Source organism: Daldinia loculata (genome assembly GCF_022478755.1).
Source record: "Daldinia loculata strain CBS 113971 unplaced genomic scaffold F4817scaffold_32, whole genome shotgun sequence".
Lineage (NCBI taxonomy): Eukaryota > Fungi > Ascomycota > Sordariomycetes > Xylariales > Hypoxylaceae > Daldinia > Daldinia loculata.
Genome location: NW_026054886.1, coordinates 195,594 through 213,194, shown reverse-complemented (window position 1 = coordinate 213,194; position 17,601 = coordinate 195,594). Strand labels below are relative to the sequence as shown.

The window sequence follows — 17,601 nt, the reverse complement described above, 5'->3', positions numbered from 1 at the left end:
AGTCGGCGCTTTTACGGCTTCAACTACCAGGATAGAACTGTTAGTCAGAATTAGGGAGGTCGATGGGGATAGATTTCTATTGGCGCGCAACAGTTGATGCCGCCATCTCTAGCACGTGGCATACTTCTCGAAGAGTTAGAGCTCTCCTCCACCCCTATCACCACCACCACTACTACTACTACTACTACTACTACTACCAACTCCTCCGTATTCCTTTTGTGTCCTTCCCATTGCGTATAGCACAGCACAAGAACCTAGCTAAATAGCATTAAGCTCAAGACCGTAGTAACGGCAAGCGGCCCCTCTTATTAACATGGGCCGAGAATGAAGTCTGCAAGAACCCCGTTTTGGTCGCCTTCCGACGGCTTGGTCCCAGTTCGTAGCCAATCCAAAATCCCTGCTCTTGTCGCCCTTTCAGTTCCCTGTAATCTTCCCCAGTTTACCCCGTCAGGTCCCGCATTGACAAGGGCTTCACGAGCCGAGTGGGTAATGAACAGGATCGTGCCAGAAGCAGGCCCTTGCTGAGGCCGGTAAAGAGTCAGTCACTAAACCCCAATCGTCCACAAGCCGTCTCCCACATCTTCAGCGTCTCTCCGCATAAACTATGCCCCATCTTTTCCCATCTGAATAAAGGACCACAAATTTCAACATGCATTGCGCGGTCGTGAGCCCTTCTTCTTATTAGTCCTTCTCCGCCGTACATATTTCTCCATGTCTCCAAATTCTAGCAAAATAGTAGTAGTATTGGGCGCGTCAACATCGCTACTAAGTACAATACAATATGCAACGAACACTATAACACCGTATCAACACAGAGATCCAAACTAAGTAGCCGGCAATCGGTCAAGGATAAGGATGAGAGGTTCATTTACGATTCAATGAGAAACTCTATCTCTATAGAGGAAGGATAAGGAGAAAGAGAAAGAGAAAGAGAGAGAAAGGGATTGGACGCGCAGATTCGACAACGACAGTCCCAATTCCGGCCTCCAGAAACCCTTAAACGAGGAGATACATTTAGAATCGGTAATCATGAGTATCGCACCTCTCCCCGGAATTCAACCCATCATCATGTCGCGGCCACAAGTCGGCATCGAGCGATTACCAGGTCGCCGTATGGGCAACGAGCCACGAGAAGCAATGAATTGCAAGTCATGTCGGAAGCGGAAAGTAAGGCTCCTTACATCGGCCGGATCGAATCCAATTCGCCCAGTTTTGATCTTAATCTAACGAACGGCATTCTCCGTGTAGATTAAATGCAATCGAATGCGTCCATCCTGCGAAGCTTGCCAAGTTTTCCAATGCCCCTGTATCTACGGTGCGTAATTAGCTTTCTCTCGCCCGTGGGAGAGCCCCTTTATGATAGATCCCAACATTGGAGCTAATTTTACCTTGATTTCGATCTTTACAGACGCTATACCAAAAAAACGAGGCCCCAAGACAGATGTATTGGAGGCATTGCTAAAAAGGGTAGACGGTTTAGAAGCTCAGCTCAAAGATCACAGAAAGGCCGATGCTTCACCAACCACTGAAAAGCTTCCGCATATTAGTACGGAAGAAACGTCTCCTGGTGCCAGACTGGCAGCAGACGATTCAGATTCTGGGCCAAAATCAAAGCGTCCGACTCTAGACATTTCTCGAGCAACAGAGATAGCTTCGGAATCTGCTATATACTCACCTACGATTTCTAGCGAGCCCTCCCCTGGCGTACAGATAGATACGCTCCTTGACACTTACTTTTCCCGGTTCCATGCGAAACCCTACCATATCCTTGATGAATCGTCGGTGCGGCAACGGCTACAACTCAACCAATTGCCTAGTTACTTAATATATGCCATCTATTCTGTCGCTGCTAGGTTCGCTTCCATCCCGTTACCTTAGGTACCTCCTAAGCATGTATGTACTAAGATTTGATTAGATACACAACGCACCCTAGCGGATGTCAGTCCGCTGCTAAGTTGAGTGAGGAATATGCATTACGATCGAGGGGTGGGATTGATGCAGACGAGCCATCCATCGATGCTCTTCAAGCTCTCCTTCTCCTCGTCACTGCGTTTACGGCAGCAGGCAAGGGTAAAAAGGCATATATGCTCCTAAGTAAGTCCCCCAGATGAGAATGGCGATGTTCAGTGCAATCTATAGACTCATAAACTAATTATCATATCAAGCAATTGCCATCGGAATGGCCATAGCCCTTGAGTTACATCGGGAGGTAAACCTACAAGCTAGGATAACAGCTGTGGAACGTGAAATGAGAAGACGCTTGTTCTGGACTTGTTATCTCCTCGATAGATTCATGACATGTGGCTCAAAACGCCCCTGTCTTATCAGCGACAGGACTATCCTTCTACGTCTTCCATGCTGGTCTCCGAATCCATCCACTTTGCCTGTCGAAGGAGACTTTTTTCAGAACGGATCGAACCTTCAGCACCTACAAGGTAACGGCAGGAAGTCTCAGGGGAGCAGCGGAATGCTCATCGACATCAGCCGTATTCTAGGAATTACAAATAGGTATCTTGCAGCGGGAGGTGTAAAAGGCGATTCCCACTTCCCTTGGCACGCCCTTTCTGAACTTTCCAAAATCAGGCAGGATCTCGATATATGGGCCTCGGGGACTGCCGACGTCTTCTCGAGTGTAGATACCCTCTTCGGGCAACCTGATTCGACTGTTCTTGTTCTCGGAAAACTCGTCTACCACCTAATTCATTGTCTTATATACAGACCCTTCCTCCCAATTGACCTTGCGGAACTGGCTGGAACGGGCCAACATCAATCTTGGCAAATAGAAGCCACGAACATCTGTTTCTTGCATGCCAATGCGATTGCTGAGCTAGTCGAGCTCGGTAGACAGATGCCATCCATCGAATGGCCCGCTTTCGTTGGTTATTGTATCTGCACCGCAGGTACAGTCCATATACATGGAACACATTACAATAAGAACGGAGGGGGAGAAACTATGGGTGTTCTATCATCATCGTCAGAGTTCCTATCCCGAGAACTGCAGCAACTAAGCGAGCTGAGTTATACTTGGGCAAGTGTGCAACACCAACGCGATACCTTGCAAAGCATATACAGTGCCCATGCCGAATTAGTCAAGGGTCTTGCTAATAATTCAATGCGGTATTCCCCGGCTTTCAATCTTGAAGACTTCTTCGACCGCTACTCGACTATTAGTAGGCCAGGAGGTCGTCCGTTCACGTTCGACGCTACGAATCTTAGCCTTTCAGATATCGCTACTAATTTCGCCACTGATACCTACTCGGGACCTGATTTATATTCGCCGCGTATCAATACTGATTTCGAACGGCCAAATCTAAAGCGAAAGAATACTGCTCTTGGCCAAAGACGACCCGACATAAGAAGCTTAACCCCAGTTAACTCAGCTAACAACAGACCCCTGACTCCTGGACTGCCTACCCCTGGCGCCCATCCTCGGCATTTCTCTTTCTCTACAGCCCCTCATACATCATCGATGATCCACACCTCTAGCTCATTGCTTCCACACGCAGATAATATGCCCAGTAGTACTACCCTATCAATACAACAACGACGCGAAATGGTCGATAATCAGGCTGCCAGCGCTACCGCCGGATTTAATCCAGCATCCTACCAGCCAGCCCAGTCGCAAATAGAAGCCATGTCGGCGGTCCCCTTCTCCCCGTCGTATCAATACGCGACCCCCAGCCCGAGTGGCGACAACGAAAGCAGCCTCGGCGTCGCTAGCTACGACCCGATGTTCGGAACCGTACCGACCAACACCTTCTCCTCCCCCACGCCCTGGCACGGCGAAGAGGACCCCCGCAAGCCGCCGTCGCACTTAGCCGCGGTCCCGAGCCCGGGGGCAGGCAGCCACAACGGTAGTCCGGCCACCGCTCCCGGGGAGGACAAGGATCCGTTCTTGAGCTTGCTGGAACAGCTTGCGGAGAACGAGCATGCTATTGGGCAGGGCAAGGAGATTGATTTCTTCCTGGCGGGGGCGCAGGGGTGAGGTGGGCGAATGCTTTGGGGCCCGTCTATTTGCCGTGGTATTGATGTAGCGAGGCGGCGGGATTGGAGTTAGATTGGCATTTGGACGAGCTCTGGTGTTTATTTACGGGAGTGTACCATATGGTTGGTTCAATATTGGTCTAGCGGTACTTCATCAGCGAGCGAGCGATTTGGGAGATGTCACGACTGTTTGGGTTAGTTTTTTTTTTTTTTTTATTATTGATAGGCATCGTGTTTGTGTAATTAATTGTGTGATATGGGGGGTCAGGGAAGAGATATGACGAAGAAAATATGTATTTATAGGGTTGGGAAAATAGGAGGACGGCATACATACATAGTATATATGATCCGCGCTTGATTGGGTAGAGCAGCGTTTTGACGTGGGTTTCTGGGGCATTGATGATTTGTCTATGCGGTCGGTCCCTGGTGATTGAGGGGTTTTGATGTATATGGTAGTGAGAGTATGATATTAGAGAGTCGGTTCGTTTATTGGGAACTTATAATAGGTCTTAGGAAAGGAAAGCGAATCGATACCATTGGACTAGGTTAGGAGGTACCTAAGGTAGGTAATTCGGTAAATAACTATATGTTTACTAAGTTAATTAATAGGATGAAAGTAAAGGTGAAGTTGAGGAGTGAGACGGCCCCCTAGCAAGCAACTTGGAGACGGTCTAACTAGGTACCTAACCAAGGGTTCCGAACGGAGGAACATGAACATCTAGGAAGTTAGAAACTGGCTGTAATGTGATATAAACCGAAGCCAAGTCATGCCATGTCAACAACCTATTGTTAGTTTACTCCTCTATCTTTCAGCTGTCCCCGATGTAGGTCGCTTGTGTGGTGCGAAATCTAACAGGGGAAAATCTGCAATCGGCTTAACATATAGTTGATCATTGGTAGTAGACTACCTGTTATGTATGTAGATCTAATTAATTCTAAGTACGTCTCATGAGGATAACTCTATTGTGTTGACTTTCGAATATGAAGGTTATAGTTATATTTTTTTCAAGTTAATATTAAAGTAGGTAGCTCCTATTGTCTATGTTTTCAGCGTCCATATTCAAGATCAATAAAGGCACTTACAAAGTTATCCCAGTGCTAAGAGGTACCTACCTACCTCCTATCTAAACTGTATTACAATTCGAGCTTGTACTAAACACCGGCTTCATTCCGTATCATCACAGAATAGGCGAACCACCTAACATTACGCTTAATGGTTTAACTAAATTGTGACAATTCTTACAGCAAGTAAAATTCTGTAGCAACAACATCGCTCATCCCAACTCTTATTATCATTACAAAATGCTCTATCGGTACCTAGTAGTCATATTAGGTTTTGGCATTACTTTGCGGACTTCCGATCACCCAGTTCCCGATTGCCTTTGTCTGTTGATTGATCCGGCGGTAGCCCGTCTCTCCGTCTTCATATACGGCACTGGGCTAAGACGTAAGAGGATATTCTACTTTATATCCCCCGATATGGGCAATTTCTCCGAAATAACTATGTCCAGCTAAATATCAAATTCGGACATGACTAGAGACATAATAGCTGGGAGGCCATACACCTTGACGGATCCGATGAGGTTGGTGCACACTCATAAAGAGCTGGAAACTCACTCCTATTTACCCAGGGATATGAATCAGAATGTGGGAATTTGTTGGGAAATAAGGTATATTGATGAAGAACATTCATTTATTAGTCCATGGTAGCCCTTGGTCATATCGTTACCGCGAAGCTGTATATATTTTATAGTCACTCTTTTATTTCTTACTACATGTCGGGTTCAACACCCAATTAAAAATCCCAGTCATTCGTTTCTATAACTTCTATTACGTTATAATATTGATTGACATGTCTATTTAAAGAAGTGTTATATTCTCTGTATACGTGTACCACATACTCCGCGAATACGCCTATCTCTATGCGAACACTTCCCTTTACTATAAACAGAAGCTCTCCTTAGCTCTCCACAAGGCTGTGGATGGACTTGAAAGCATTTCACAATGGAGCGTCACGACCTCGGGTTATTTCTTGGCAAGTAACTTCAGATAGTATTGTTTGTTGAAGGTCGATAATGCGGATATCATGCTCCGCGGGCATTCTTTCGGTAAGGGGATAGATAACCCCATCACAAGTTGGCTAATACTGATAGAATTTCCTGCTCTCACAGCCTTTTCTTCTCAATATATCTATGAGTGTACGTTAAAACGCTCTGAAACGCTTGCTCTATATCCTCAAGCTTAATATATCGTCACTGGCCATTGATAATTTAGTATAACACCTAATCTCCTGGTATCAGCAGCCACTTCCCTTGCTGTCTCGTCCCAGTCCTTATCTTCCTTAGGTAACTAAAGCGCAATACCAAAAGGGCGTGGTGTACCGCAAGCTAATACTAATGCGTGTAGCATGAAGAATGTTCTGGGTCCTATACACTGAATTAAACATGCTGCTTCCATTGTTCTTCGCACCACTCCCAGAACGCAGTAGCTTTGCCTTCGGACGCTTTCAATATATCCAGTCGCGCAATTGGCCGGATTCGACCCCACGGCCAGATATACGCACCGTTAGAATCTTCGCTCACCTCAGGAGACAGACCAGAGTACAACATAATAATCCTCATACGTGACCGTGGTGGGTTTCTCGATGCGTGCGAAGTCGATACCACGCTGAGGCGCGCACATGTCGATCTGTGCAGAGCCTGACCATACAATCCTCACACTGCCCGGAGCATCGGTAGGAGTTCCTGCGTGAAGAGCAGCGGAGCAACGCAGTTCGCACCTACATGCGCCTCGATGCCCTGCTTCGTTACGCTTCCTGGCGGGCATCCATTGCCAGCGTTATTCCACAGGATATCTAGGCGCGTTTCTTGCGCTGCGAACAACGCCGCTGCTGGTTCGATTGTCTCTAGATTGGAGAGATCGAGAAATAGGGATTTAAGATTCGATGGCGTTGTGGGAGAGGGCAAGGCGGAATCAACTTCGGCTATGGCAGCCTGAAGTTTAATGGGCGAGCGTCCTGCGAGGTAAATGGTGGCGCCGGTAGGATAGAGGAGCTTTACGAGAGAGAGTCCAATACCTGAATTGGCGCCGGTGATGACAAAGACTTTGCCGACTTGACTCCCGGAACCAACATCCCTTTCCGTGAAGGCGGGGGCTGGTGGGAAGAATTGCTGCCAGAGAGCCCAAAGACCGGATAAGGTGGGCATCGTGAATTTGTGCTGGGTGCCTACAACATGAACAGAAGTTGTGTATGCGATATCCTCCTCTCCTGAAATACATCTGCAGTAATAGACTTGACCTAAACTTCAAATATCCCATTTACGATGTTGTTTCTACTCTCGTCAGTCGTATTCTATGGCATGTATAATCCGAAGTAGCGTCCGAAGTAAGACGAGTTTATGACCCGGGTCACTAATAATTTTAGGTTGAAGAAAGCCGGCGGCCGGCGGCCGGCCCCACTATAATACGGGAGACGGCCGGGGCAGGTGGAACCTAGGTGAGTCAGTAGACGTAGATGCGCCATATGTGAGATATTGGTTTGCTTCTCAGGTAATTGAGGTACCTATGATAAATACTCTGTAGTGATACTATATTGGAACTAAGTATCCAACTTCGTAGAGACCTTGAAGATTGCGACGGCACGGAATACTACTTATGGGCATTACATGTAAATCAATGCCAAATGTCTTGGACGAACCTTGCAAAGAAACACTTAAAGGGGCGGCTATCCACCTAAAGAGATTACTGTTTGTCCGTTTTTGTTAAGGTCATTTTCCGACTAACCGTCTCAAGCACGGTAAAACATATAGACGTACATACCTACCTAGGTACCTAGGTAGGTAGGCACTTAATATACTACCTAGGTAGTATACCCCCGTATACTATCTCCTGTGACGCAACTTATAAGGCTAGGCCACGTGGAGGTTAATTATTCTTCTCAAGAGCTGGCCTGGGAGGTCTTTCCTGCGGGCTACCCACAGCATGTTAAAGATATGCCCGCAGGGTAAAGAGCTTCATCTATTGGGGGGCTTACCAATGACCCCCTCGTCACTCTACTTGGGGGTCTTCTACTTTGGAAACTTAAAGTAAACACTAAGGGGTCTATCTTGATAGGTGCCTTTATTAAACCGTCTACTATAGTACGACATCCTCCCCTTAGTAGTGTACTAGATGTATTATATCTTCTCTTATGTAAACGAGGACGGGACGGGGATGTAGGAGTAATAGATGATGACTCAGGCTCGACTTATACATACCTAGACAGCCACCATCGCCACGGCGCCACACAAAAGCTTAGAGCTTGCAGTTTGCAGCTTGCAGCTTGCAGCTCGCAATTAACCTGATGCGTTCCGATCAGCTGGACTTCTAACTGGCCCGCCTTGTCTCCGCCTACTCAAGGAAAGGTTTCAACAAAGCAACATTTAACTACCGAATCTAAGATGTGCCAAGAGAGCTCATATCTTGTATGATGTCACGTACAAGCTACTGTGTAAACGCTAATCGTGGTAGCCAGGTGGTAATTCAAGATTGCGCATAGAGCTATTCCCGTGTATGAAAAAATGGCATTTTTACTGATACGTCACCTAGTGGTGGTCTCATACTCAATTCTCTTCAATGAGAACTGAGACCTAATGCCCGTCTAACTGCTACCCGAGGCAACCTAGAAGACCTGTCACATATCAGCTATCCCTCAGGTAGACCGGTCAAAAAGCCTAACTACCTACCTATGTATGTATGTATAAGCAGATCGCCAACGACACAGGGGAAGGCTCGGCGTATGCAGATGGACGTTTGTAGAAGGATAGGACATGATATCTAAGAAGGTCCAGAACGACCCCGTCCGGATATACGGCGTTGTTCGTCGCCACTCACGCGCGTACCCCGGAGGATGGATCGTCGCGGCAGCTGTCGGCGCAATAGATTGCGAAACACAAGACTGCGTCATTATCTTCTTATATTGTAGGTATGTGGAAAGGCGGGATCCTTCCAACCAGAGCCAATGTAGATAGATGATTCGAGATCGAGCGCCGACCATGCGACCACCCGAAGCGCACGCGTTATCCGCTTACGGTGGTGCATGTGGATGACTGGGATTGGCTTGCGAGACTCGGCGGGAAAAAAAAAAGGTGAAGAGGGGGGGCAATAAGATCATTGAAGGGCGCCCCCTCCTGCAAGATTGCATGGAGAAATCGAGAGATCGGGTCAAGTTGCTCAGACCAAAAAAGTTAAATGAAACGACAGGTCTCTTTTCTCTCCCTTTTCCTTCTTCCGAACCCTCGATAATGGGCCGCGGGAATCTGATGGTCAGCTTACCACCTCAACGCCACTCCGTCCAGCAGGGCAACGGATTACTGTGAGTCTCGACAGTTACATCGCTGGTGGATTTGTAGCGACGATTGCATTGCATGGAAGGCTAGCAGGGCGTATAGCTTGTTGTGTATAAGTAGCCCGGGGTTCGTTGGTTCGTTAGTTGGTTGTCTCGGTTGACTGCATCTTACCGTCTGTCCCTTGCTCACCTGCACGCTTCGAGGCTAGACGAGACGGGAACTTTAGGGGATCACGTAGCGTGTAGGCAATTCATAGGTTGGTGATAGGATCAGCGGCGCAAAGCTGATCTATGCGCGAAACAGATGAAATTAGATACGAAGGCGTAACTACCTACTCATGAGTGCAACGAAGACGCTGTATATGCTATACACTTTTGTGCAGATATCCTGCTCTAGGTAGGTGAATATGATAGGTATAATAGTGAATATAGGATGGGTAGCGATAAGGCGCCCACCTGGAAGAATCTGCATGTTCTTTTGGCTACGTAGTTGCGCCTATCGGCTGGAGAGGGCAAGTTAAGACATACATGAAGATGAAGATGTATGAGGAATTCTATTGGGTAGTAAACAGAAGGGCTATATTGACAGTAAGGCTGAAACAACGGCTTGAGACAATGTTGTCAGTATCTTACATAATTATTAATTTATATATAAGTATCGTACCACATGCTGGACGGGTAGGGGATCCAGAGCTCAGGTAGATTATCTCGATGCATAGGATCGTGATCTAAGATATCTCGAACGGGAGAACGTAAAGATTTGGCATAAGGAAGAGGCGGTCGTACGTGTAGCTTTCTCATCCGCAAGCAGCCGAGGTATCAGCAAAGAGAATTGCTGATGGTGATTACGGCATAAGCCAAGCGTACCGATACAAATGCATAGGTACATTGAATCGGGGGGGGGGGGAACATTATCGGCGATCACTTTTCCAGCGTGGTTTACATAGGAGATGCTGGTTTAGGTATTTTGACCAAGTAAAGACCGTGCGTCCCGATATGCGGAACGGTGATTAGAGAATCAAGAGTGTGGTAGCACTCATCTCTAATCAGCGGCCTTTGTACCACGTATAGTTCCTTAGAATTATACCAGTGATTTGCAGTAGTTGACAACTCACCCCCGTTCGCTCTTGAACCTCTCACTTCGTGGGAAAGTGATAAGTGACAAAATGGTATGTTTTACGACGATAGGTCCTTCGGCTTCGGCTATAGAACACAACGTCAGAGCTGACCCCTACCCCGGGGATATATCAGATGTATGCATAGTAGAGTACCCGCAGAGGAAGCCGGCTGCTGAAGACTTGCCCGACGCTCCATGACTTGAGATGACTTAAGGGGGAGGCTATTGGTTAGTCCAGGATCGCCTATGAGAGTAGCTAGCCCCTGACCCCAGGCGAGGCGAGAGCGCTGTATGGAGGACTGAGTTAAAAGTCAGATCCTGCAATGCATCCATCTACATAATAGAAGCGGCAGGGAGAAAACGGTCCCGATCTAATTTATTAATTCATTCAAGGACCAGGCTCTGGGATTATCTGGTGGGCGGTAGGCTGGGTAGGCTCCAACAATCGCTCACAACCACTCCTTTCACCGGAGTTTGCTGCGCCAATAGGAGCTCATGAATACCCTGAATACCCTAGATACCCTAGATACCCTTGTCTTCTTCCCTGTCACCCTCCTTCGCCGTGATAAGCATGCAGTGGGTATAGTGGAACCCCCAGTGATCGCCGGGTCCAAAGCCACAGAGTCGCATTCTTAGTTTCTCGAGCGTCGCATTGGGAGAGTTCCATCGTGTTAGGTAAGGAAAGCTCATGTGATATTCCCTAGATTCATTAAGACTTGGCTTCAGGTGCTATAAGGCCCTATCGAAGAACATAAGAGGGCAACCTGGTTACGTGCCCGGCCACCTCCGGATTTTGCCTACTGGTCTAACTGGTCTAACTGGTCTACTACTAGTGTATTATCATCTGTCGACTTTGTGTTGCCCCTGGCCTTGATTACGTAGTGCCTTGCCTCTTACACAGAGGAGTCTCAAGCTTCCCAACTCTCAAACTCAAGATACGTTCGACCCACTCGACACCTGCCGGCTACATACGATGCTGTACTGTACGATTGTACATGACGCCCTCTAGTGGACCGTATTCACCAGTTGCATCCAATAGTCCTGAGCCACGGAAACAATTAGTGCCCACCGCAGAACCATATAAATTTATGCTTGTTCCCCTGCGAAGAGAAAAAAAATGATATATCATAAAACACACCCGGGCAAGCGGATGACAGAACAATTTGCATGCTTTGAACCCTACTGCTTGCTATCCGTACCATACAATATGATGGGGATATTATAGGACCGGGGCAAGGCGACGTCGTAGCGGGATATGTCGTAGTTTTATTATGTGCGAAGTATGTATGCGCATTAATGCGACAATATGTACATACGTAACGGTCAAAGCTCGCCTATGGACGGATAGCGTAGGGACTGGATTGGCTTGGCTAAGTCATCCGAGAGGAACGCAAGGGTACGCCGGGTGCTCGCTTCAGAGCGCATGCAACAAACATATTGCGGCAACGCTGGCGGCAACGGGACTCCCGAGGCCGGAAGAGCTTCTGCACGGCAGCACCGCCGAGAGGTGAGCTAGCCAGTATCAGTATCATTATACATTGCATACATGCATTCGAGGAATGGCCAGGTCGTTTAAAGAGGGGATTAGGTTACAGAAGCAGAAATGAGGGACATGGAGGTCTATTACCTACGCCTAGACAATCCTACCCTACGAATCGACATACACCGTATGGGGATGTAATCTATCAAGATAAAGACAATGGAGTTTTCTGGCGTAGAATTCGGCTGAGTCAAGCACCCCTTATTCAGCAGGCATACCCAGGGCAAGCCGATTCAGCTTCCAGATCCGGCCAAGAGAAAGGCAATATCGGATAGTTGGTTACCTAAATGGGCCACCGTTGCGACACCATTTATATGGTGAGATAAGAAGAGGGTGGTAGCTATGAGGAAACGGGAAGCGCCCCACGCTAGATCTACTATAAGATCAGGCGATCATACACGTTGGGTATCATTGGCTCGCGGCCAGAGATCCAGATTCCAAAAAAGAAGGGTTTCCCCTTCAGCCTAATCAGGTAGTTAGGAGGACGTGTTTGGCAAACGGAAACACGAGGTGGTCTACGCCCACGAATCGCGCTGCAAAAGTCTATATTTGAGCATCATATATAATTTTAAATCTTAGATACCTACCTAGGTAGCTTTTACCATGATATAAGACTCTATATTATTTCAATGGGGAAACGATTTACCTTGAAGATATGAAGCGGGAAAAAGGTAGGCGAAGGGTCATCTGCCAGCTCATCCCGACACGTGCGAGACTGGTCATGATGGATGGCATAATCCTTTAGTGAGCGATTTTCAATATCCGCCGGATGTTGAGATGTATCAAACCGATCACGGAACGGTAATGGTACTAACTTACAAAGCGCTATGCATGTTGGGCAATGTTTTGTTTTGTTTTGTTTTGTTTTGTATAACAAGATGATGGCTGGCTCGGGGGCAAGATCCGAGAATGCAATGTATGGCTTCTCGCACGTAGATGATGGTGGTCACGCTTTTTCCCTTATAATAATGATTGCACACACACTATTGAGCACGAGGGATCAACGTCACGAGAGTATGTATGTATTCCTCGGCTCCTCGCAGTGAAACCACACCCCGTGGGAGGGCGCGGGGCATCATGAAAGTGAAACGCCAGCAAATCTGGTAGTCTGGTAGTCTGGTACCGGTCAAGACGATTGCTGGAAGAACGGAAGACCCCGGTCGGTACCAAAGTAGCGGAAGGAAGAAGGAAAAAGAATAAGAAATAATCCTTCTACGAGGGCGAGACAGATCTGGTGGTCTGCATACATATCTAGGCCGCCTTGGGATCCAGATTACGCCGTGGTCTTGGGTCGATGGCTGACGTTAGGCACCCAGTTTTCCAGAGCTTGCACCGTACCACTTCTCGCAACCAATGTTGGTGGATCGGGGGAGCGCGGAAGTTAACTCATCCTATCATAGGTTCCGGGTGCAACGCTAGGACGTTGGAAGCTCGCCTCATCACCGGGGGAACTTGTCTAACTGAGCTCCTAACGTTAGCATACCTACCTCGTGGTTCGTAGCAAACAATTTCACCAGTTCCGACGTCGTGCAGCGTTGCTGCGAGTTTGACAGCTGGCCCTAACGTGATCTTGAGAGTGAGGCTCTTGATGAAGCTTTCTCCGGGAGTTGGACTCTCGGCGAAAGGCAATCCTAGCACATGGTGTCCACAAAATGACATACATCGTGAGATGCTATTGGTGGACGTAGACGAAGCACGACTCATTATCTTGCCTGCCGGATGTTGAGCTGAGTCATTCATTTCTTTCATACATAGGAGAATAAACTAGTGTTCGGCAAGATACTACCTACTTGGTACTTTCTAGGACACAGCGCTCTGAACAATCCGGCGTAGCCGTTCGATATAGCTGTGGTCGAGAGGATGAGAAAAGTAATATGCATAATATTCTAAAGGGTAGGCCTCCCGGGTATTTTGGGTATGATCTCTTTACCAGATCTCATCGAGTGTAAAGCTTTTTGTCAACCTAATCGCCTGTGTACTTAGATGATACATAGGATCTAGTCTAGGCATCTCAAACTCCTAACCGAAAAGAGATATGGTCTATCGCATATGACGATCGCCCCCGATTTGGGACGGCTTCAGGGATATTAATTCCTGAATCGGATGTAAACCCGGCAGTCTGGGGCATCTTCTAGTTTTTCTAGACCTTCTAACGTCGACTAGGGACCTCCGCGCGTGGGGTTCGAATGATTCAAACACACAAGCTGACCAGGGACCGTTACGGCGGTGGATGGGAGATCTAGTGTACATAGTATACGTCGTAACCTCTCCCTTTCACCTCTCGCCTGTGTAATAATTATGACCCACATGCTCTCCTAGAGCAGATCCCGAATACTGGCCGAGATTAGTACATAGAGCAAATCCCGGATCGTTAAAAGGGCCACTTATATTATTAGCCTTACCTGTCATTTCGATGGCACAGCGCAGCATTGTGTTCACCGTCCCTACCTGATGTGTAGATAGGTAGGTACGTATGTAGAACGGATAGTTCGCCGACATACCCGTACCCGTTTCGTGGGAACAAGTCGTCCATATCGCTACTAATAAGCTTCAAAATCTCATGAACTGATGAACGAACAGGGTAGCCAAGTAGTATCTTCTACCATTTTCACCAAGTGGACCTGGGATATATTAATAATTTATCACTAGTGCGTGTGAAGTCAACATAGTGAAAGTTGTAGGACTTCGTTCCGCCAATGAGAACCTAACCGGCGGGTTCCTTTTGGTAGTAGGGGATGCCTCTTCGAGTACTCAAGCAGGGTATTTCACGCTTGCAGGCTTCGAGTATTTTCTTAAGTGGAGGTAGCCAGGCAATGACAACGCCCTATCCTGTCAGGCTGCTCAGGCCAGCCCTCAAATACATATGAACGGACAACTGTTTGAACTGGCGATCTTAGCTTACTTTACGACGTCCACGTGCAACTCGTACATACCATACGGGGTTCCCGAATGAATACACTTATATGTATTCGTATGAATAGAATGAACTGGAAAGGGCCTGTCGTCGTGGCTGGACAGGCTGATAAGTAGCGAGTTTATATTAATAATAAAAAACACATACATTAATAGATGCATGCGATATGGTGCTGACAGGAGAGTATCACATCGGTAATGTCTTTTTTTATGTAAGAAGGTAATGTATGGAACGAACGCGTAGCTGGAGAGGGGTGTTCCCTGTCGGTGGTCACAAATCTGGTCTCGATTCATCGATCTGGAATTTTTCTCCCTTTTTAGATATACCCGATAGTTTCTAGATCGCACCAACTTCTTTTAAGATAGTATTTGTGACTTATTACGTGTTCCCGCCTCCAGGAGGGTTTGTTTACCAGCATAAACGTTACACGAAGTCGTAAACACATGCCCTGTGCTTCTTCCATTGCGTCCGGACCTCGTGTTGATATGTTCAACGTCACGCGCACCATAAAAAGACTGAGACCAGTGTTATGACGCAAGAATAACTACCAGTTGACTGACCCCTTGAGGATCGTCCTTCGTTTGACTCACAAGCACAATCCTGTATGTATAACACTCCGGCTGGACAGAACCTATCATTGACAATCCATCGGGAGACATGGCATCTCTGGGCACCGAAACCTATATACGCTCTAATCTAAGCTTCTTCCCCTTATACTTAGGTAGTTAGGATAGGAATTTGCGAGTTATGCAAATTTACTCAGGGGAAGAATCCGAGATGCAAGATGGTCGAGTCGTATTGCTCCATATTTCGCTCAACCTAACTACACACCTGGGCATAAACCAGTAAGGGCCTTCCTTCGGCATACAGCGCTAAGAGCTTGTTGGATGGTCTCGCTGTACCCTGCTTGTACAGCCACGAAGATCGGATCTTCGCCCTGCGAGGCTAGGTCTTTCTGGTGAGATATATTCCGTGAAGAGTTAGTCATTGCACATTGTGGTTCGGCAGTTTTGCGTGCAAGATCAGTTGGATGCAGCCTGCCGCAATCTGATCGAAACCTAACAAGAAAAATGTACACGCGAGTGTGATTTGCCTGCCCGGGGGGTATCATAGGCATAGCAATTTGGTCCAAGTAGCATGTAAATTGGGACCCATCGCAGTCGTGTACAACGCCGGCAAATTACCTTAAGGTACGCATTGTGATGCGAAAACTCGTAGTCATTGCAGGTATTTCGCATAATGAATTATGCTCAAAATAGTAGCGCGTTTAAAAGTATCCGGAATATTAGAGAAATGTTATGACTGATATTAAGTCTTTTGCACTTTAGCTTTATTGAGTCTAGAGATCTTTGATGATAAGTCTCGACTCGACTGCGGAGATGCAGGACCAATACCTCGGGAATTGACTTGTACTTTTGTTAAATTTCCAACTCGACGCAATTTTCCGGCATCGATAGCCTACACGGTAATATGCTCGCGACAGCGTACAGACGGACACGTCTACCTAAGTAGAGAAGCACAACAAAGCCGTCTTAATGGAATGTGTCATACATACCCAAGTGTTCTAAATATCCGTTACTGATTCCAGCCGGGCGGTTCAACTCATCAAGTTACCTTTCAGCGTATCGGTCGCTAATCTGTCGAAACAAGCCAATCTGAATGCGAGATCTCCGAAAAAAATGTTTAGTAGCATGGGGGCGCAGGCAATCTAGCCGAGAACGAGTCCTGATCGATTAATTGCACGCTAACCGCAGTCGAACCATTTGTCCACATGGTTCTCCAAATCTGACCGAAACCCCGGGATGGAATGGCGATCTTGGATTGGCTGATAACAACAACAGCAGCGAGAGATGCCTTAGGTATTAATTATCATATATTTATCATCATGTATTCGCAACAAGATGACGTTAGCTTCTATCGGCAATAACATTGATGGTTGGTTGGTATGAGTTAATAAAAGAAAAAAAAAGGCTGGAGTAGAAGAGTAAGAGTTAAATATATTTCGATATATGGCGCGCAAGTAAAGGTTGAATGCAAATGTATTTGAATTGTTATACCGAGTTACCTGTTATATTAGGTACATATACATGTACCTCTTACATGTAGGTACGCTACGGGAGGTACGTACCTATTCTAATATTTAGATGTATTTTCCGATATGTATTCCCGACCCTAACGGTTGCATATGTATGTATCTACTTCAATATGCGTCTTGTGTCTCAAAAAACGAACAGAAAAAAAAGGCAGGATTTAGCGGGCAACACAAGTTGTCAACCTCAATGTTCAAGATGTATGTTCTATACTTAGGTACCTAGGTACTTAAATATGTATGTATGCTGGAAGTACATATCTTAAATAGCACTTTTACTACATAAACGTTATCGCAATCTACGATTTATCTGATCTGATCTGATTTTAATCTTGCCCATACACACACCGGGGATTTTCCTCAGCGAACCTCCTCATCACCTTGGATTGTTTCCCGCGAATGTGTCTGAAAGAGAACATACTCGAAGACTTCCATGAAAAGCTTGAGCCCGTCCGACCCACAAAAGCATTCCGGCAAGGCTTTATCTCAACCGGATTAAGGATATTTATACGGTACACGGGGTTTTACCTTTACGTTAAGGTAGATATCATATGTCCGGCTGCAACCTAGTTCTTAATTACCGCAAGTTAAATGCTCCCTCATAAGCAAATGTAGTTGTAGCATATAAAAT

General features: G+C 46.7%; 2 protein-coding genes across 2 annotated transcripts; one reads left to right on the top strand and one right to left on the bottom strand.

The window, feature by feature from the left end:
* The first annotated feature begins 866 nt into the window (after nucleotides 1–866).
* Nucleotides 867–4,062, top strand: F4817DRAFT_149801 (fungal-specific transcription factor domain-containing protein). The gene is made up of 5 exons (XM_049297960.1): nucleotides 867–1,167; nucleotides 1,249–1,315; nucleotides 1,409–1,853; nucleotides 1,916–2,094; nucleotides 2,166–4,062. Exons 1-5 carry the CDS (start codon nucleotides 1,030–1,032, stop codon nucleotides 3,983–3,985), a joined length of 2,649 nt encoding a protein of 882 aa, XP_049157995.1. The 5' UTR covers nucleotides 867–1,029; the 3' UTR covers nucleotides 3,986–4,062.
* A 1,959-nt stretch (nucleotides 4,063–6,021) lies between these two features.
* Nucleotides 6,022–7,771, bottom strand: F4817DRAFT_341034 (uncharacterized protein). The gene has a single exon (XM_049303706.1). The coding sequence runs from the start codon at nucleotides 7,188–7,190 to the stop codon at nucleotides 6,699–6,701; it is 492 nt and encodes a 163-aa protein (XP_049157994.1). The 5' UTR covers nucleotides 7,191–7,771; the 3' UTR covers nucleotides 6,022–6,698.
* Nucleotides 7,772–17,601: the final 9,830 nt, after the last annotated feature.